Raw genomic sequence first — 17,792 nt, 5'->3', positions numbered from 1 at the left:
GAGGCTAAATGACATATCTACAACCAAATAGTATACTCAAAGTTGGAGAAATGAAAGTGTCTTTCCTAAAATCAAGAATGAGAAAAGGATGTTTGTACTTTCCACTTAAGAGTAGAAAGGGTCTGAATTCTTATCTAGAGCAATAAGGCAAAATAAATAAATAAAAGACATACAAATAGGAAAAGACAAAACCGTTATCCCTATTTGCAGATGATATGAAAAGAAATTTAAAAGCCTAATAGCTTCATCAGAAAACTCTTAGATCTGATCAACACATTTAGCCAAGTAGAAGGATACAAAATCAACGCATAAAACTCAGTCATTTTATAGGCCAGCAACAAATATGCTAATGAAGAACACAATCCAATATATAATGGCCTCACAAAAAAAAAAAAGAGGAAAATCCTAAGGCCAAGCAGGAGAAAGGCCTTTAAAATACAACTTTAAAGCACCAAAAACAGAAATAGAAATAAATACTAGATGACAGAAGGACCTCTGTATTCATGAATGACTAGAACTGATACTGCGGACTTGGCTATTTTATCAAAAGTAATCTACAGATTCAATGCAATCCCTATCAAAATTCAGCATTTTTCACAAAACTAGAAAAAACAATCCTAAAATTCTTATGGAAGTATAAAGGTCCCTAGATAGCAAAAAGCAAAACTGAGCAAAAATAGCATTACCAGAATACCTGGTTTCAAATCATACTACAGAGTCACAGGAACTAAACAACATGCTACTAGCACAGAAATAGGCATAGAAAATAGGCATAAAGACCAATAAAATAGAATAGACTCGGAAACAAACATGAAGCTATAAATACTTGATTCTCAACAAAGGCATTAAAAACATATGTTATAGAAAAGATAGTCTCTGGTGCTGCAAAAACTGGAGGTGCACATATAGAAGGAATAAAACTAGATCCTTCTCTCCTTATCAAAAATTATTCAAAATGAATGAAAGTCTTTAATATAAGACTTGAAACTCTGAAACTATTGCAGGAAAACAGTTTAGGATACAGACATAGGCAATGACTTTCTAAATAGGACTGCAAGCCCAGGAAATAACAGCAACATTTGACAAACGAGATTGGATGAAATTTTAAAACTTCTGTACAGAAAAGGAAAGACGACAGTGGAGAGAAAGCCTAAAATGAGAAAATCTTTGCTAGTCACTCATCTGACAAAAATAGGCATCCCAAATATTTACAGCACTCAAAAAATTACACTTCCCAACAAACAATTCATTCACTAGATGACCAGATGAACTGAACACAGTTCTCAAAGAATAACTACAAATTGTCAATAAATACACAAAAACATGTTTAACATGCTTAACAACCAGGGAAGTGCAAATCAAAACTACAAAGATTTAATCTCACCCTGGTCAGAACTGCAATCATCAAGAAAACAACAAATGCTGGTGCGAATGTAGGGTATGGGAGGAAAGGAACCATCTGATACACTGTTGGTGGGAATGTAAATTAGTGAATCTACTATGGAAATCAGTATGAAGGTTTCTCAATAAGCTAAAATTAGAGATACCATATGAGCCTGCTCTACCACTCTTGGGTATATGCCCGAAGGAATCAAAGTCAGGATGAAACAGAGACACCTGTCCACTTGAGTTCCTTGTGGTACTAGCACAATAGTCAAAGAATCAGCCTAGGTGTCCAGCAACAGATGAATGGATCAAGAAAACATGGTACTTATATACTACAGAGCATTATTCTGCCATAAAGAATTAAATTATAATCATGTGTAGGAAAATGAATAGAACTAGAAATCATCATATTAAGTAAAAATCAGCCAGAGATAGAAAGACAAGTATTACATAGTTTTTCTTACATGAATAAGACAGATTTAAAATAAAATAAGGCAAGAAAGTAGACTACATGGTAAACTTAATAAGAGCATTCTCCCCACCCATTGGCCTCTGCAGTCCTAAACCGAAAAAATCTAGTGTTCCAATCTGCCCTCACCCAAATGTTCTTGCAGCATCTCATATGTGTGTGTGTGTGTGTGTGTGTGTGTGTGTGAGAGAGAGAGAGAGAGAGAGAGAGAGAGAGAGAGAGAGAGAGAGAGATATCTCAATGGAGATTCAAGATGTGGATGTTTTATGAACATGTACTAGAAAAGACCAATGCTCTTGTTTTACTTTTTGATCTCTTATCTAAAAGCATTCAAGCCGGGTGTGGTGATGCACACCTTTAATTCCACCACTTGGGAGGCAGAGACAGGCAAACTTCTGTGAGGTCAGGACCAGCCTGGTCTACACAGTGAGTTCCAGGCCAGCTCATAGCTCATAGGCTATAGGTAGACTCTGCATCAAAAAGACCAAAAAGTTTTTTAAAACTTCAATAATTTCTTGGATCTTTTTAACTAGAGAAGCTGTAGATTATGTTGACTGCCATACAAATTACTTTAGAGTTTTTTCCTCTTTACTTACATTGTCAGTTTTAGGGTTTGTTTTGATTTTAATGGAAAGAGTTATAGCTATTTTGGTTAAGTAAAACAAATTAAAACTTGAATCAACTTTGGCTAGATTCTTTATAAATTGATTTCCCATTCATAATAATTGGAAAATAAGCATGCAAGCTAGAAGGTTGTTCTAAGCAAGGAAGCATCAAACAAAAGTTAAATTCTAAAATACGTTTTAAAAAGAAAACTTAAAAATTTTGAAATTGTTTATACTTACGGGCAAATGAGTAAACACTTGGAAGATGCTTCTCAAAAAATTAATAAGATCCATTAAATAACCACTAGCTCTTCCATCTGATTCAGCCATTGTCCAGTCATAATCAGCCAGCTGAACAAATTCATCAATTTTTTGATTAAGTTTGGTATATATTTCTCCTTCTGCTGCATGTCGAGCATCCTAACAGAGGACAAAATAACAGCAGTAAGAAACAATCACAGAAGCAAGTTTGAATTTTATTTTTGTGTTTTTCTTTAGTTTAATATTGCAGTAATTTACCAAAATCCAGAAAAGGTGTTATGTTTTTGCAGGCACTACAAAGTTTATCTGACTGGACATCACATCTTTCTTCTTTCTTTCCCAAGAAAGAAACCCGGGTTCAATTTGCAGCACCCACATGGCAGCTAACAACTGTCTGTAACTCCAGTTCCAGGGGATCTGACAGCCTCTTCTGTCCTCCGTGGGCATTTCACAACACAGGTACACTTACTTACATGCAGGCATAACACTCATACACATAAAAATAAAATAATAAATAAAGTATGTTAAAAATAAAAGTAAAAATATATCCACATATAATCAGAGGCCACTGAGATGACTCAGAAGATAAAGATGCTTGTTGCTAAGCCTGATAACTTGAGTCCTATCCCCAGAACCTACATGTTGGAAAAGAAGCCCTGACTTCTATAAGTTGTTCTCTAACTTCCACACATATACTGTGGCATGCATGTGTATGACATGCACACACACACACACACACACACACACACACACACCAAATAAGTATGAAAAAAATATATAATCAGGAATCCTTATCAGGCTTTTTGTGTGTGCCTTAAAAATCTTTCAAAGGGATAAAATATAAGGCAAATGTGAATCATCACTGTCTTTGGCCACTTTCACCCTAACCACCTATACTCATTGCTACACCCAACTGAGTGAGGAAAGCCAACCACTGGGAGACATTTTTCCAACTCTCTGCTTGCTTTCGCAGTAGTATTGGAACAACAATTCCAAGAAGGATTTTTCTTCTCTTCCTATTCAGAGGTCTAATAAAAATTTGACATAAACAATAAAAAATTTCAATAGTGCCTCTTATCAACTAAAGAAGAAAGTAAAAATAAACACTATTTATTAGCTGAAAGTGTAATAAAGTACTTCTAAATATAAAAGCCAAATGAGTTCTGATTTAGTTACTTATAGTAACTTACCCTATTTTCCCTTCTCTCTTAAAAGTTCTAAAGTAATAAAAATTCCAAGAAATCTTAAAGTAGATGACTTAAACACCATTGTTTATCAATAACACTACATCAGTCACTATATATTCAGCACTCTGAGTTTTTTTAAAAAGCCACCAAGATGTAAGCTCTGCTACTGGAGGAAGTTTGTGTCTGTTTCGCTCACTAACTTATCCCCACATACCTAGAACAATACTTGGCATTCGGTACATACACAGTAGACAAGTAGTTGTTAAATAAATATCTTAAAGATGTTTATAATCTAGCTGACATACAAAGTGTCACATATAAAATAATTACAGAATGAATAAATATGAACTGATTAGTATTCAGTATATGTACAGTTAGAAGTACAGGAAAATAGGAAAGATCACGTGTGCTGGAACCAAAGTTTCACAGGTTTCTTGATGATATGGATTTTTTTTTTTTTTTTTTTTGAGACAGGGTCTCACTATAGAGCCCTGGCTGGTCTGGTACTCCTATGTAGACCAGGCTGGCCTTGAACTTACAAAGATCCGCCTGCCTCTGCCTGTGCTTCCCAAGTGTTAGGATTAAAGGCATGCACCATCATACCAAGCACTAGCTAGCTGATACAGAAAAACAGGAACCTAGGAAGAAGTGTTTACTTCAGCTGCAGCACAGGTTTTGAGACTGGCACGCCTGGAATGAAGTGGAAGCTACACTGCCTTCTATGTCCTAGCCTCAGAAGTCTTACACTACCTCCACTGTACTCTTTTGACTCAACTAGTTCATACATCCCCACTATGCAATCAATGAGAGAAATGCCAAGAAGTTTGTGGTCACTTAAAAATTTAACATCCTTACTAATAAGAATAGTGAATAAATAACCCATAAAGAACATGGACCAATACTTTAATTTACTTAATAGAAAAAAATGGAAAAGGATTTGAGAACATGGAAAGGAGTTTGATTTTTACTATTTCACTTATTTTTTACTTCTTGGGCAAATTAACTTTTGTAGACCTTTTGTTTTATTTTTTTAACCTATGAAATAAGCATCTATCTTACAGGGCATTAAATAAGTTTGCATAATTAACTCAAAGTACCTAACAGGACTTGGCACCTTGAGCTCAAAAAATAGTGTTAGGTACCTAGTAATGCCCAATAAATGTTTATTAGATGAAGTGCACAGAAATCATTAATATACTGGAATATCAAGTCTTCCAAATTGCCCATGTTAAACTTACTAAGTCATTTGTAAGACAGAAAAAAATGTGTATTTAACAATTATAAAATGACTTTTAAAATGCACAAAGGGTCATATTTAGTAAGTATTAACAATAACAGTAATACATACCCCTCTTCCCAACTAAATTAGGGAGTGGTTAAGACCTACAGAACTACATCATAGTACACCTTAATGATAGCCCTTTGTAAGTCCATTTCTCCAAGCAATATAAAAAGGTTTGTCACTTTGCATTTTTTTGCTCATAGTCAGTCTCTGCTACCTTTACTGAATCTAAGCAGGTTAATACAGGTCATTACAGAAATGAAGGTAGCCAGCACTTTTAGAGGGCAGCCTGGTAAGAAGCCTAAAGCTCAGGACTGAATACTCTTCTCACAAACACTCCACCCAGGGGAAGATAACTGACAGACTGATTATTCTTGACTTCTACTCTAGTCCTACTTGTACTCAGTCTTCTATTTATAACTGTTCTTGATTTTCTAGGCTGCCCCTAATATAGGCCAAGAGAGAAAGATATACCCAGAAAAGTTTTATTTCTTATTCTTGTACATGAGATGCACATGCTCTACCACTGAGCTATACCTTCAGCCACAAAAATTTAAAAGCCAGTTTCAGGAAACTCCTCTCCTCCAAATTTACAAAGGTAAAGTATTTGACTTAATCATTAATCTTTATAAAATGGCTTTAAGAGGGGCTAGAGAGATGGCTCAGTGGTTAAGAACACTGACTGTTCTTGCAGAAGATCCAGGTTTGAATCCCAGCACCCACACGGCACCTAACAACTGTGTAACTCCAGTTCTAGGGGACCTGACAGCCTCTTTTGTTCTCCATAGACACTGCACAACATGGGTGCACTTACCTACTGCAGGCAATACATGCATACACATAAAATAAAAATAATAAATAAAATACAAAAAAATGGCTTTAAGAGACTAATTTAAATCTAACTTTAAAACACTACACTTCTGGGGTTGGGGATTTAGCTCAGTGGTAGAGCGCTTGCCTAGCAAGTGCAAGGCCCTGGGTTCGGTCCTCAGCTCTGAAAACAAACAAACAAACACGAAACCAATATACTTCTTCATTCCTTTTTTTTTTTTTTTTTGGTCTAGAACTTGCTATGTAGACCAGGCTGGTCTGGAACTCACACAGATCTGCCTGCCTCTGCCTCCCAAATGCTGGGATTAAAGGTATGCACCACCATGCCCAGCCCTTAAATCCATTTTTTACACAGAGTTTTATTATAATAAAGCAAAGAAAGTATTAGTTCACATTGTCTTAACGTTTTTTAAATTTTATTTATTATTTTTATTTTATGTGTATGCATGTATTGCCTGCATGTAGGTAAGTGCACCGTGTGGTGCAATGCCCCGTGGAGGACAAAAGAGGCTGTCGGATCCCTTGGGACTGGAGTTAGGACAGTTGTTAGCTGCCATGTGGGTGCTGGGATTTGAACCTGGGTCTCTGTAAGAACAACCAGTGCTCTTAATCACTGAGCCATCTCTCCAGCCCCTCTCTTAACATTTTTAAAAGCCACATGAACAATTAAAACATTAAGTCAAAGCTGAATAACCAAATACTGGACATTTTGAAGTCATGAGTGAAAACAAAAGCTTTAATCTGAAGAAGAAAAATTATAAAAATGATAATGATAAATCACTCAAATTCTATGTTTCCCTAATTTTCTGTTCAATGAAAAGGTGACTCAGATTAGACTAATTTTTTTTTAAAGAAACTAAGCAAAAATGAAGAAGAAAATATGCAAATTCTTCATTTTTGTCATTGCTGTTATGAAGAACTTTGGTGAGTAGCCCAATTTTCTGAGGTGACACCAAGAGGAAGTTCCACTTTTCCTATAAAATGTCTATGGAAAACAAACTTTTCTCAAGACTTTTTTTTTTTCCTCATGTATATGTTTCAATTTAATCTAGACTATAATTGACCTTTTCCAACTGAGAGAGGAATATAGTTTAAGTTTATTAATACTTTTCACAGATTATAATAGCAAGCAAAGAAATTAAGTCAAGAATGTAGTGGCTGTGCTGGGTGGAAAAAATATTCAGACAGCACTTCTGGACAGAAATATGTTTTAAAGACATTTGAAATAACTTTTCTAAGAACTAGAAGTTCTGATCATTTTATGACCCAGACAAATACAATTGGGAAATGAATGTGCCCTTGACCCAGCACGAACTGACACATTGTGTACCTTTATGGCCTCTCCCCTAGGCAGTAGGAACATAGCAACTTCAATAAAATTTAAAGATTCAGCTTACAAAACAGCTCATTCTTCCTTTCCTTGTTAAAAAAAATAGTGCCCTCTAGAGGCAGAAACAAAGGTAGCATAATGTGAGACTCTCCAGGTCACTACATCAAAGTGCTATCCTATTATCAGTGGTTCTGAACGAAAGCTGAGCAACAGAACCACCTGAGGAACTTTTCAGCATTCACAAATACCTGTACCTCCCGGACCACAAGCATATATTCTTTGAATAAAATCCAAATAGTGGTAACAGTTAAACATTTTTTTTAGTACACATCTATGGTTTTCTATTATTAATTCCCCCTTCTTAGAAAAGCCCCCAAATATGTTCTGGAAAACCATTCTGCTCTCAGTCACCCTTACAGGTTTTGTCAAGACTAAACCTAGCTTTGTCTCCAAGGATGGATCCTGATGAGTTCAAGTCAATTAGTAATTCTGATCCTTTTACCAACAAGAAGTCCCATATTAAGGAGGGCATGAGGATTAGAACTGTGGTCAGACAGCTATTTTGCTATCAGGATGGACAGAGCCTAGAGACGCTGGGCCTCCATGTAAAATCTGAAGATGAGCCAACAGTACATAAGGCGGTTTTTAAAAATGAAGACGCTCTGGGTCTTTGATGAGCTGCTGAGTAGCCTCATCTGAGATCTGCCCTATCCTTGGACTTTTCCATTACAATGGTCAGTAATTTTCCCAATATTGTAATTTTTATTATTTTGGAGATGTTTTTGGAGATACATGGCTCAAGCTGGTCTCCAATTTCTAAGCTCAAATGATCCTTCTGCCTCAACCTTCCAAGAAGTTAGAACTAGAGACATAGGCCAGCACACCAAGCCCCATTACTGTTTCAGAAAATTTGAATTAATTTCTCATCATTTTTCTGTTAATATCACAGACTAATAAAATTATCTTATTTGAAGCACTTTATGAACATTTAGGGACAAAAAGTTAATTTCATTTTACTCATTTCGAGCAAAGGGAATACTTCTATGCTCTTTTGGAGACCTTAAAAATATAAGTAGGAGATAAGACTGAAACTATCACAACAAAAGTGTCCTTAGATAATTTTTTCCTACTCATTCTAATTCAAGAAACAATGCACCAACCATGTGATTTGGAATCAGGACTTTCTAAATTTGAATTACACTGCATATAGCATCTAATTCATTATCAGCTGATGCTTAAGCCAAGAGGGGAAAAATAGGTTAAGACTTCACAATGAAGCCTGGTATTTAGTTAGGATGAGAGAAGGAGTGTGATAATGAGATGAACAGGAAGAGAAGCCAATTTAAGAAATAAAATATCTTAAGGGCCGGAGGGATGACTCAGGGAGTAAAGTGCTTGCTGAATAAGCATGAGGGCCTAAGTTCAAATCCTCAGAACCCCCATAAATCTGGGAATAGCAGCATATGTCTATAATCCCAGAGCTCCTACCATGAGATGGAAGGCAGAGAAAGCTAGCCTGGTATATATAGCAGCAAGCAACCAAAGAGGCCCTGTGTCAAACAGGATGAAAGGCAAGGCTGGCCTGAGCTTCTGAGGATTCTTCTGTTCACCCACCTCTCTGTAGGCGCACTGGGATTACAGACACACACTACTGTACCCAGTTTTTCTAGAGATCTGGGGAATCTGAGATAAGGTCCTCACACTTGGTAGCAAAAACTTTACTCATTGAGCCATCTTTCTGGACTATATTTTTTCAATAGACTATATTATTGTGATGGACTTACAGGCACAATTACTACAAAGGCTCAAAAAGAAAGAACTCTTCAGAGTGGCAGCTGGAGTTAAGTTACATGGAGTTAAGTTACAGATCCCTGATATGAGAGAGAGAGAGAGAGAGAGAGAGAGAGAGAGAGAGAGAGAGAGAGAGAGAGAATTGGAATATTTCTCTACCGTGTAGATTAAAAAGGGTATGATATTCCCATTTTCCTCTCTTCCTTGATGCAAAATTTCTTCTGTAAGAGGTCTTATAGTAGTTTTAAACAGCTCTCTCTGTGGATCCGAATTAATTTCAAAAAGTTGAAGGACTGACTGAGGGCAGGAAAAACACAACTAAACTCACATATCACATACAGATTGAGCAAAGTTTTTTAAAAGCAAGCTAGTAAGATTGTTTATTAGGTAAATATGTGTGGCATAGATCAGGCATTTTGTGTGTGTCTACATGCATTTTAGAAGAGAAATACAGGTAAAGAGATCATTAAAGTGCTTATTTCCATAGTTATTAAACAACTAAATAGGAATATATTTTTTGTAGAGTCACTGGGCTGAAAAGGATTAGGCTGAGTTTACACAATTCAACCTAATGTCTGTGTAGTCAAAACTGTATTTCACATCTGTGAAACAGGCAACAGAATAACGTCACTATAACTAGAAATCCCCAATGTCTTAGTAACTCACTTTAATACTGATTTAACAATTCTTCCAGTCAAAATGCTTCCTCCTATCACAGTTTAAAGACAAATGTCTCTTCAGGTAGATCAGAAAGGGAGAACTAAAGAATACTTAATCTTCAAATAATGAGCTAGAAATTATTGCTAAACAGAAAGGGATTCACTATGTTCTCTATGAAAACAAAAGTGCTGGGAAGGCAGTGCAGTGGCAGAATGCTGGCCTAGCAGCACAAGGCCCCAAGTTTAAACCCTCTCTTGCAAAAAAAGGAACAAGACCAAAGGACACTTTGCCTTTTGTAGAAACACTACTTCCCGACTTCCAGGAAACCAGCAGTAACAAGGTTCCAGCTGCTTCATCTGTGCATATACAGGCAGATTCTCAGGAACACAGCTCCAAGATCTCCATATCTAAGAGCATCATGTTCCAGCACCTTGGGTTCTTTCACTAAGAACTGATAGAAACTGAAGATCCCAAGGAATACCAGATATCACAGTAATTCGTTTTAATCAGAAAGTACTAAGTAAACAGGTGAATTTAAAGTTGAAAGTTAAGTATGTTTATAACTCTAACTTTTAGTGAATTACCTCTTATGAGTAATATATGAGTATAAGGACAGGGAGAGGAATAAAGTAGAAATACTATAAGAAATCTAATATAAAAGCCAAAGATCAGAGCTGGTAAGATGGGTCAGTGAGAAAGGAGCTTGTTGACAAGCTGACAACCTGAAATCAAACTCCAGAACCCATATGGTAGAAGCAAAGAGTCAACTCCCACAAGTTGTCCTCTGACCTACCCCATCACTGTGGAGCATGTGCAGGCATGTACACACACACACACACACACACACACACACACACACACATGCACACACACATACACACACACACAGAATGAGAATAAATATTTTTTTAAAAGCTAAAGATCAATTTGTCTTAGAATAACATTGCAGTGTCCTCCTAAACAACTTAAATAGTGTTAAATGTCTTTACAATTTTTTCTCCCATAAACTTGAAGGAAGATAGCTATTTATATCCTCAAGGACTAATAGAGTTCTCAGCAAATAACTGACATACAACAAGTTGCTCTGTACTAATTTAATCCTCATAATGACATTATATAAGGTAGTATCTAATCTTTTTAAAAAATATATTTTATTATTTTTATTTTATGCATATGAACATATTGCCTGCATGCATGTAAGTACACCAGTGTGGTGCAGAGAGGTCAGAAGAGGGTGTCAAATTCCCTGGAACTGGAGTTAATGGACAGTTGTTAGCCACTATGTGGGTCCTGGGAATCGAACCTGGGTCCTCTGCAAGACCAGCCAGTCCTCTTAACCACTGAGCCATCTCTCCAGCCCCCAAGTAGCATCTAATCTCACAGATGAAATAATCTGTGGTCCAGGCATGGAGGGTCATGCCTATAATCCCAGAATTTGGGACTAAATCCCAGACTGAAGCAGGAAGATCACAAGTCTGAGTCTAGCCCAGGATATACAAGACCCTATTTAAAACAAACAAACAAACAAACAAAAAAAAAACACAAAGAAAAAAGGAAGAAGGAAGGGAAGGAAGCAAGCAGGAAGGGAAGAAAGGGGGGAAGGACTTGTAATCATTATTTTAAAACAAAATAAATAGAAACCTTCTCAAGTCCAATGGTGGCCTAACTCCAGAGTAGTACCTTAACCATCCTACTATAATACTAAGTAAGTGAATGACTTCCTTTATAGGCTTCTGTTTTAGTTTTAATATCTATGTTTTTTAAGTCCAATGACTTAAATATAGCATTCTTTGGGTTGCACGTTATCAGGATAATTATATAAGCTCCAGGGTTACTAGAGTAGGGCTGGAGAGATGGCTCAGTGGTTAATAGCACTGGCTGCTCTGGCAAAGGACCAAGATTCGGTTCCTAGCACCCACACTGTGACCAACAACTGTTCTTAACTCCAGTTCTAGGGCATCTGATGCTCTCTTCTGGCATGTGGTGCACTTACATAGATGCAGACAAAATATTCATACACATAAAATTGAGTGAATGAATGAATGAATGAATGGTCACGAGAGTAGCAGAAGGTTTAGAGAATAAGCATACTATTTTAGGAACCCAGGGCTGTTTCTGAATTTCAGAATTTCAAACTCTGGGTGTAAGCATTAAGTCACTTATTTCTAAATATAAGCAAAATAAAATTTTAAAATGTAAATTATTACAACATATTTTTAGCAAGTAAATTGGGTAATCTATAATATATCAAAAATATGATATGAATTTTTTAAATTAAAAATTAATTATTTTTATTTTATTTTTTATGTATACGATGAGTGTTTTTTGCCTGTATGTATGTAAATGCCCGAGGAGTTCAGAAGACAGGGTCAGATCCCTTGGAACTGGAGTTATGGATAGTTGTTAGCCACTATCTGGGAACTGGGAGCCAAACCCAAGTCCTCTGCAAGAGCAGCCAGTTCTCTTAACAGCTGAGCCATCTCTCCAGCCCCTTAATAAAAAATTTTTAGAAATGGCTATGAGGCAAACTAGCAAGCTCATTTTACAGGCAAAGAATCGGTGCATTACCACTAGTTTAATGATCACACCCCTGTGATGGTTAAGCTCGTCAATCTGATTAGATGAAAAGATGCCTAGGAGGATTTTTCAGAGACAACTGGCATGCCGTATAGCAACTGAGCAGGAGAACTGACCTAAGTGTGGCTGGTGGGCACTGTCAAGAGGCTGGAGGCACAGACAGGACAAGAGTAGAAGGAGGAAGAAGCCTCAGCACAGTCTCATCCTCTGCTCTCTAGCTGCTATTAGGTGAGTCCCTTTGCTCCAGCATGTGCTCTCCACCCTGAAGTCTGGCCTCATCTTAGACTGAGAGCAATAGGGTCAAGGAACCTGGGACTGACCTCTGAAACTGTAAGCCAAAAAGAAATCTTTCCTCCTCTTAAACATGTCTCTCAGGAATTTATCACAGCAAAAAAGCTAACACAGACAATATCTCATTTTTTTATTCCAAGTTAATAAGAAAACAGTTCTTAAAAGAAAAATAAAATTATTTTTTAATCTTGTATTGTTTAAAAACACCATTCTTCAGTATATTCCAGTCTTATACAAACAGAAATCTTTTCATTCAGACAAAAGGAAGACTTAAATGACATGAACTAATATTTCTTTTTCTTCAGAGTCAATAAAAGATAGAAGCAAATTTCACAATTATTTCATTCATCTCAGATTTTTAATTCCCACTCACAAGCATATAAAATTATTGAACCATGTAACATGACTAGAAACTCAGTCCAGTTCAGCACTACTGGTAGTTTGTTGTCAAAATATGAACAAACTACTATATTACAGAAAATCAATATTTAACAAGGTATTTAAAACACAAAAAAGGAACTGACAACCAATTACCATTATGAGCAATGATTATCTCTAATTCTCGATGGTTAGGATAATAGAATCACATATAATTAAAAATTATCTTTAATGTTTTAAAGTTTGCTTATAATAATTGCAATGAAACATTTTGGTCAGATTTTTATATACCTTAAAAGTAGAAAGTCCATAAAGTCTTGTGGTATGAACAGTTTCTTGAGATATATTTGTGATGTTAGTTATGAAGTCCTCAAGGTATTTGCAAGCTTGTTCCAGGTGTGTTGTGTTTATGATGATTTGCACCAGCTAAAACACATGAAACCCATAGTAAAATACAGGTCACATCTATCAGGACCACCTGAGTTTTAAAAAAAAAACCATTACTTTTAGCCACTGTATTATTTCTGCATAATTATAGCAAAACAAGATATAACTGGACTGGGTGTAGTGGCCCATGCCTTTAATCCCAGCACTCGGGAGCCAGAAGCAGGCAGACCTCTTGTAGTTCAAGGCCAGCCTGGTCAACAAAGCGAGTTCCAGGCCAGCTGGTGCTACAGGGAGCCCCTGTCTCAAAAATACCAAAAAATACCAACCCCCCCTAAAAAAATCAAGATATAGTTGGTTATTTGATTTCAAAAGTCTTTACTAAATACTGCTTATGAACACTAATGTTTTAAAAATACACTCTACCAGGAGTATATAGCCAATTATTTTGAAATCAGTTTTCATAGCAATTTTTAGAGCTTATACACTTAACAAGTACAACAATGGGGATTGAGACTATCCATTAAAGTATGGCATCAGTAATCTATCCCTCATCTCCAACTACTATTCCCCATGTAACTCTTCCCTCACATTTCTTCAATTGGCATTGATGCTTTTATTTTTTTAAGTCTGCTTATATTAAATTTGAAATGTAAAGCTAGTTTTATAGGATAATATTTATAACAATTTATAATTTTATTAAATTAATATTAAAATTTAATATTTTTTCCAAATAGTAAAATATTTAGCAATGTGTCTTCTTACCTCTGTCAAACCTATATGAGGTTTTCTAATAAGATTCAGTAAACAGCTACTCAAAGTTCTGGTCAGCAGCAGATTAGTTGACTTTCTAAGCATATCATCTATTTCTGTGGAACTAAAAACAAATATTAACAGTAATTAAGCTTTCTAAGGATATAATTAGTTAACATTCTCAATAATGTAATACAATTTACTAAGAGAACTTGTTCTAAATCATCTTTTATATCTAATATATAAATCATGTTTATATATATCTATATCTTATATTGAACTCATACTTCCTAATCCATAAACTTCAATTTAATTTCAAAGAACGGACATTTGGGCTGGAGAGATAGCTCAGGGGTTAAGAGAACTTGTTGCTCTTGCAGAAGACTCAGGATTGGTTCCCAGCACCGCCATGATGGCTCACAATCATCTGTAACTTCAATGCCAGGTGATCTGATGCCCTCTTCTGACCTCCATGGGCACCAGGCACAAACATGGTATACATACATACATGCAGGCAAAACACTCATACATATAATAAAAATAAGTCTTAGAAAGGAGGACATGTACATAAAGCAGAATGTTCATTTATGACAATTTAAATGCATCCAATCACCACAGAAAACCTGTGAGATACTTAAAACAAAAATATAACTCCACTGTAGACTAGTCACTTTGTAAGGTACTTCATGCACAACAGTAGTTAAAAATTACTTTTAAAATTGAAGGACTAGGGATGTAGCTAAGTTGTAAAGTGCTTTCTTGACACATGTGAGGCAACATGCTCAATCCATAGCCCATACCCACACACATGCATGTACCCAGGCGGCACTCATACACACAGACAAAGACAAAGACACAGACAGACAGACATACACACACACACACACACACACACACACACACACACACACACACACACACAGAAAACACCCAGAAAATAAATTTCATATGAGCTCTTTCTAGTTATGCTTAATTAACAGACTTAGATTTTAAACAAAACTAAGCTAATCATTTGTACTGTGATTTTCATAATTGCCTTAAACTATTAAATTTGTTACCCAAAACAACAGAAACCCCCCAAACCCTGTGTGTGTACTTCTTAATATTCTAAAAATTGCTGAGCTGCACTAAAAAGTTCATTCTTTTCTTCTAAGCACTAGACCTCCAACCTGAGAATAATCTTTTCTTAGATAAAGTCTCATTATTAAAACTGGCAGGCATTAGGTCAGTCTCAGCATTACTGACATCTGAAGCTGAATAACTGTTTGTTGGAGGACTGTTCTGCACACTGTGGAATGTTCAGCAGCATCTTTGGCTCCTACCTGCCAGTTCTGAGTAGCACACTCCTCCTCGCAGTTGTGACAACCAAAATTGTGTCTAGTCATTGCCAAATGTAGAAGGATGGGTGGCAGCAGGGAAAGCCAGTTTATCCCTACTTTAGAACTACTATTTTAAACATAAGTTACAATTAACAGCCTTTAAATAAAAGTTAATTTAAAGGGACTTTTTATTAAAAGTTAATAAAAAGGGACTGGAGAGATGGCTCAGCAGTGAAGAGCACTGGCTGCTCTTGCAGAGGTCCTGGGTTCGGTTCCCAGTACCCATAGGGTGGCTAACAACCATCTGTAACTCCAGGTCCTGGGGATCCAACACACTCTTCTGACCTCCTTGGACACTGCATGACATGGGTGCATTTACATACATGCAGGCAATATATTCATATACATAAAATGAAAATAATAAAATATTTATTTTAAAGTTAATTCCAAAATGCTAAGTTTCTATACTTTCTTCAAGTTTAATAATATCTTAACTCGATATGAGTTTCTGTAATTCATAAATCAACATTTAGCTTGGATAATAAGAAGTCATTGTAAGAACATTCAAATTGTAAATACTAATTTAGAAAACATTAAGGGAAAGAAATGGAAGAAGTTAATGTTCAGGATTGTAGCTTCAAGAATAATTCTCAGGGATGGGGTAGAACTCAATGGTAGAGTGTGTATTCAGCATGTAGAAGGCCAGGTTTGAGAGTCAGTGTCATGAATAATAATAATTCTCAAATATACTCTTATTCTCATTTGAGCCAATTGCAGGATGAGTGCCAAGGACAAGCTTTTTGTTTGTTCCTTTTACTTGGATTTGTTTACTGCAAAATAAGAGAATGCATTCAAGATGCTTCCAAAGTTGACTAATAACAACTGAACTCTCTATTACTTAGAAGGACATAAACAGATTCGAGTATAACCAAATATAAGTCAAATTGTTCTCTATCTTGTAACTTCTTCATCCAATTACCTACCCCAATTTCAGATCCTAAACACTCACTGCATGCTTCTTCCTTTTTGTAACCACTGATCTCATTTCAGTCATTATTCCTCTTTCTTGAACCACTGCCTTCAGCTCCTCAACACAACAGCTCTTTTCATCCTTCTCCAATCTATCATCCACAATGAGACCAGAGTAAACTTTTTAAAGTATAACCCTAAGCATGGCATTCCTTAAACACTCCTCAACAGCTCCCCCAATGCTTTCAGAAAGTCAATTATAATAAACACTCCAAGCTCTAGCCTTATATCTAATATTCCAGCATCCCATCCTTTCCTAAACACTTTGAGCCTCTTGTGTGCAAGGCACTATAGTGACGACTTTATGCACACACATTGCCTCACTTCATTCTCAGAACCACCCTACAAATTATTCCCTTCATTTTGCAGATGAGAAAAATGTCGTTTATGGAGACAATTTGTCCAAGGTCCTACTTTGGTTAGTAATGCTAGCATCACCATGAATCAACTGGTTGAGGGTTCCTTTGCTCCACCGTTTAAAAAAAAAAAAAGTCATGGTCATAGCAGGCAATAAGTTTTTCAAGAGCTAGCCTAGTGCAGCTTTGTTTTCCTTAGTGTTTAGCAGCAGCAGCAGCAGCAAGCAGCACTAGCACTAGTAGGCAAGGCAGAGGCAGCAGCAAGTGGTACCCTCTAATACTAAAGTCCTCATGCAGGTCTCGGGATTCAGAACACTTAGGCCTTCACTTACAGTCTGCATGCAGGCCTCAGCTAGTGGGACCCTTAGCCCCTGCAGTGCCAGATTTCCAGCTCTCAGCTGGGGCCTAAGACCCTTGGTCCTGAAGAATTACTAGACAACTCTCTGGAACTCATGACAACCAAGGCCTTCAGTTTCTCTTCTCTAGTTTCTTAGAACCTTTATGCTTTTGTTCACCTCAGCTCTCTACCCTCTTGTAATCTCTCTCCTGTCACCTGCTTTCTCCTTCCCTGGCTGCTCTAACTGTTCAGATGCTTCTTCAACTGTCAAATAGCCAGCTGCCTTGCTACTTTCACAGCTTGGCCTGCCCACTGCTCAGCTTTCCCTACTACTGTTTTACTGCCTCTGTTGCTCTATTACCAGTTCATTCCACACTACTAAAAGAAGGCAAGAAAAGATCACTCAAGAGAGGTCTTTTATTGGACCCAGTGTTGAAACATCAAGCTTCAAAGGTAGCACAGTAAAGTATCTCCCAGCCAATTTACAAAGTGAGCCTGAGCAGTTTATACTGCCTAAGAAAGGATGTTTGGTCCAATCACTATTTGGGCCAATCACAGCTCTGTCA

General features: G+C 36.6%; 1 protein-coding gene across 1 annotated transcript in view; it reads right to left on the bottom strand.

The window, feature by feature from the left end:
- The window catches only part of Exoc6 (exocyst complex component 6), a gene marked incomplete in the record, with an annotated part of 205,895 nt that overhangs the window by 76,119 nt on the left and 111,984 nt on the right, over positions 1-17,792 (bottom strand). The window contains 3 exon segments of the mRNA XM_008849623.1: positions 2,701-2,880; positions 13,340-13,474; positions 14,198-14,309. Of these exon segments, the coding sequence (XP_008847845.1) occupies positions 2,701-2,880; positions 13,340-13,474; positions 14,198-14,309 (427 nt within the window).

The sequence above is a fragment of the Nannospalax galili genome, unplaced genomic scaffold (assembly GCF_000622305.1).
Source record: "Nannospalax galili isolate Female #2095 unplaced genomic scaffold, S.galili_v1.0 scaffold384, whole genome shotgun sequence".
In the NCBI taxonomy this organism is placed as follows: domain Eukaryota; kingdom Metazoa; phylum Chordata; class Mammalia; order Rodentia; family Spalacidae; genus Nannospalax; species Nannospalax galili.
This window is presented reverse-complemented; position numbering and strand designations above follow the sequence as displayed.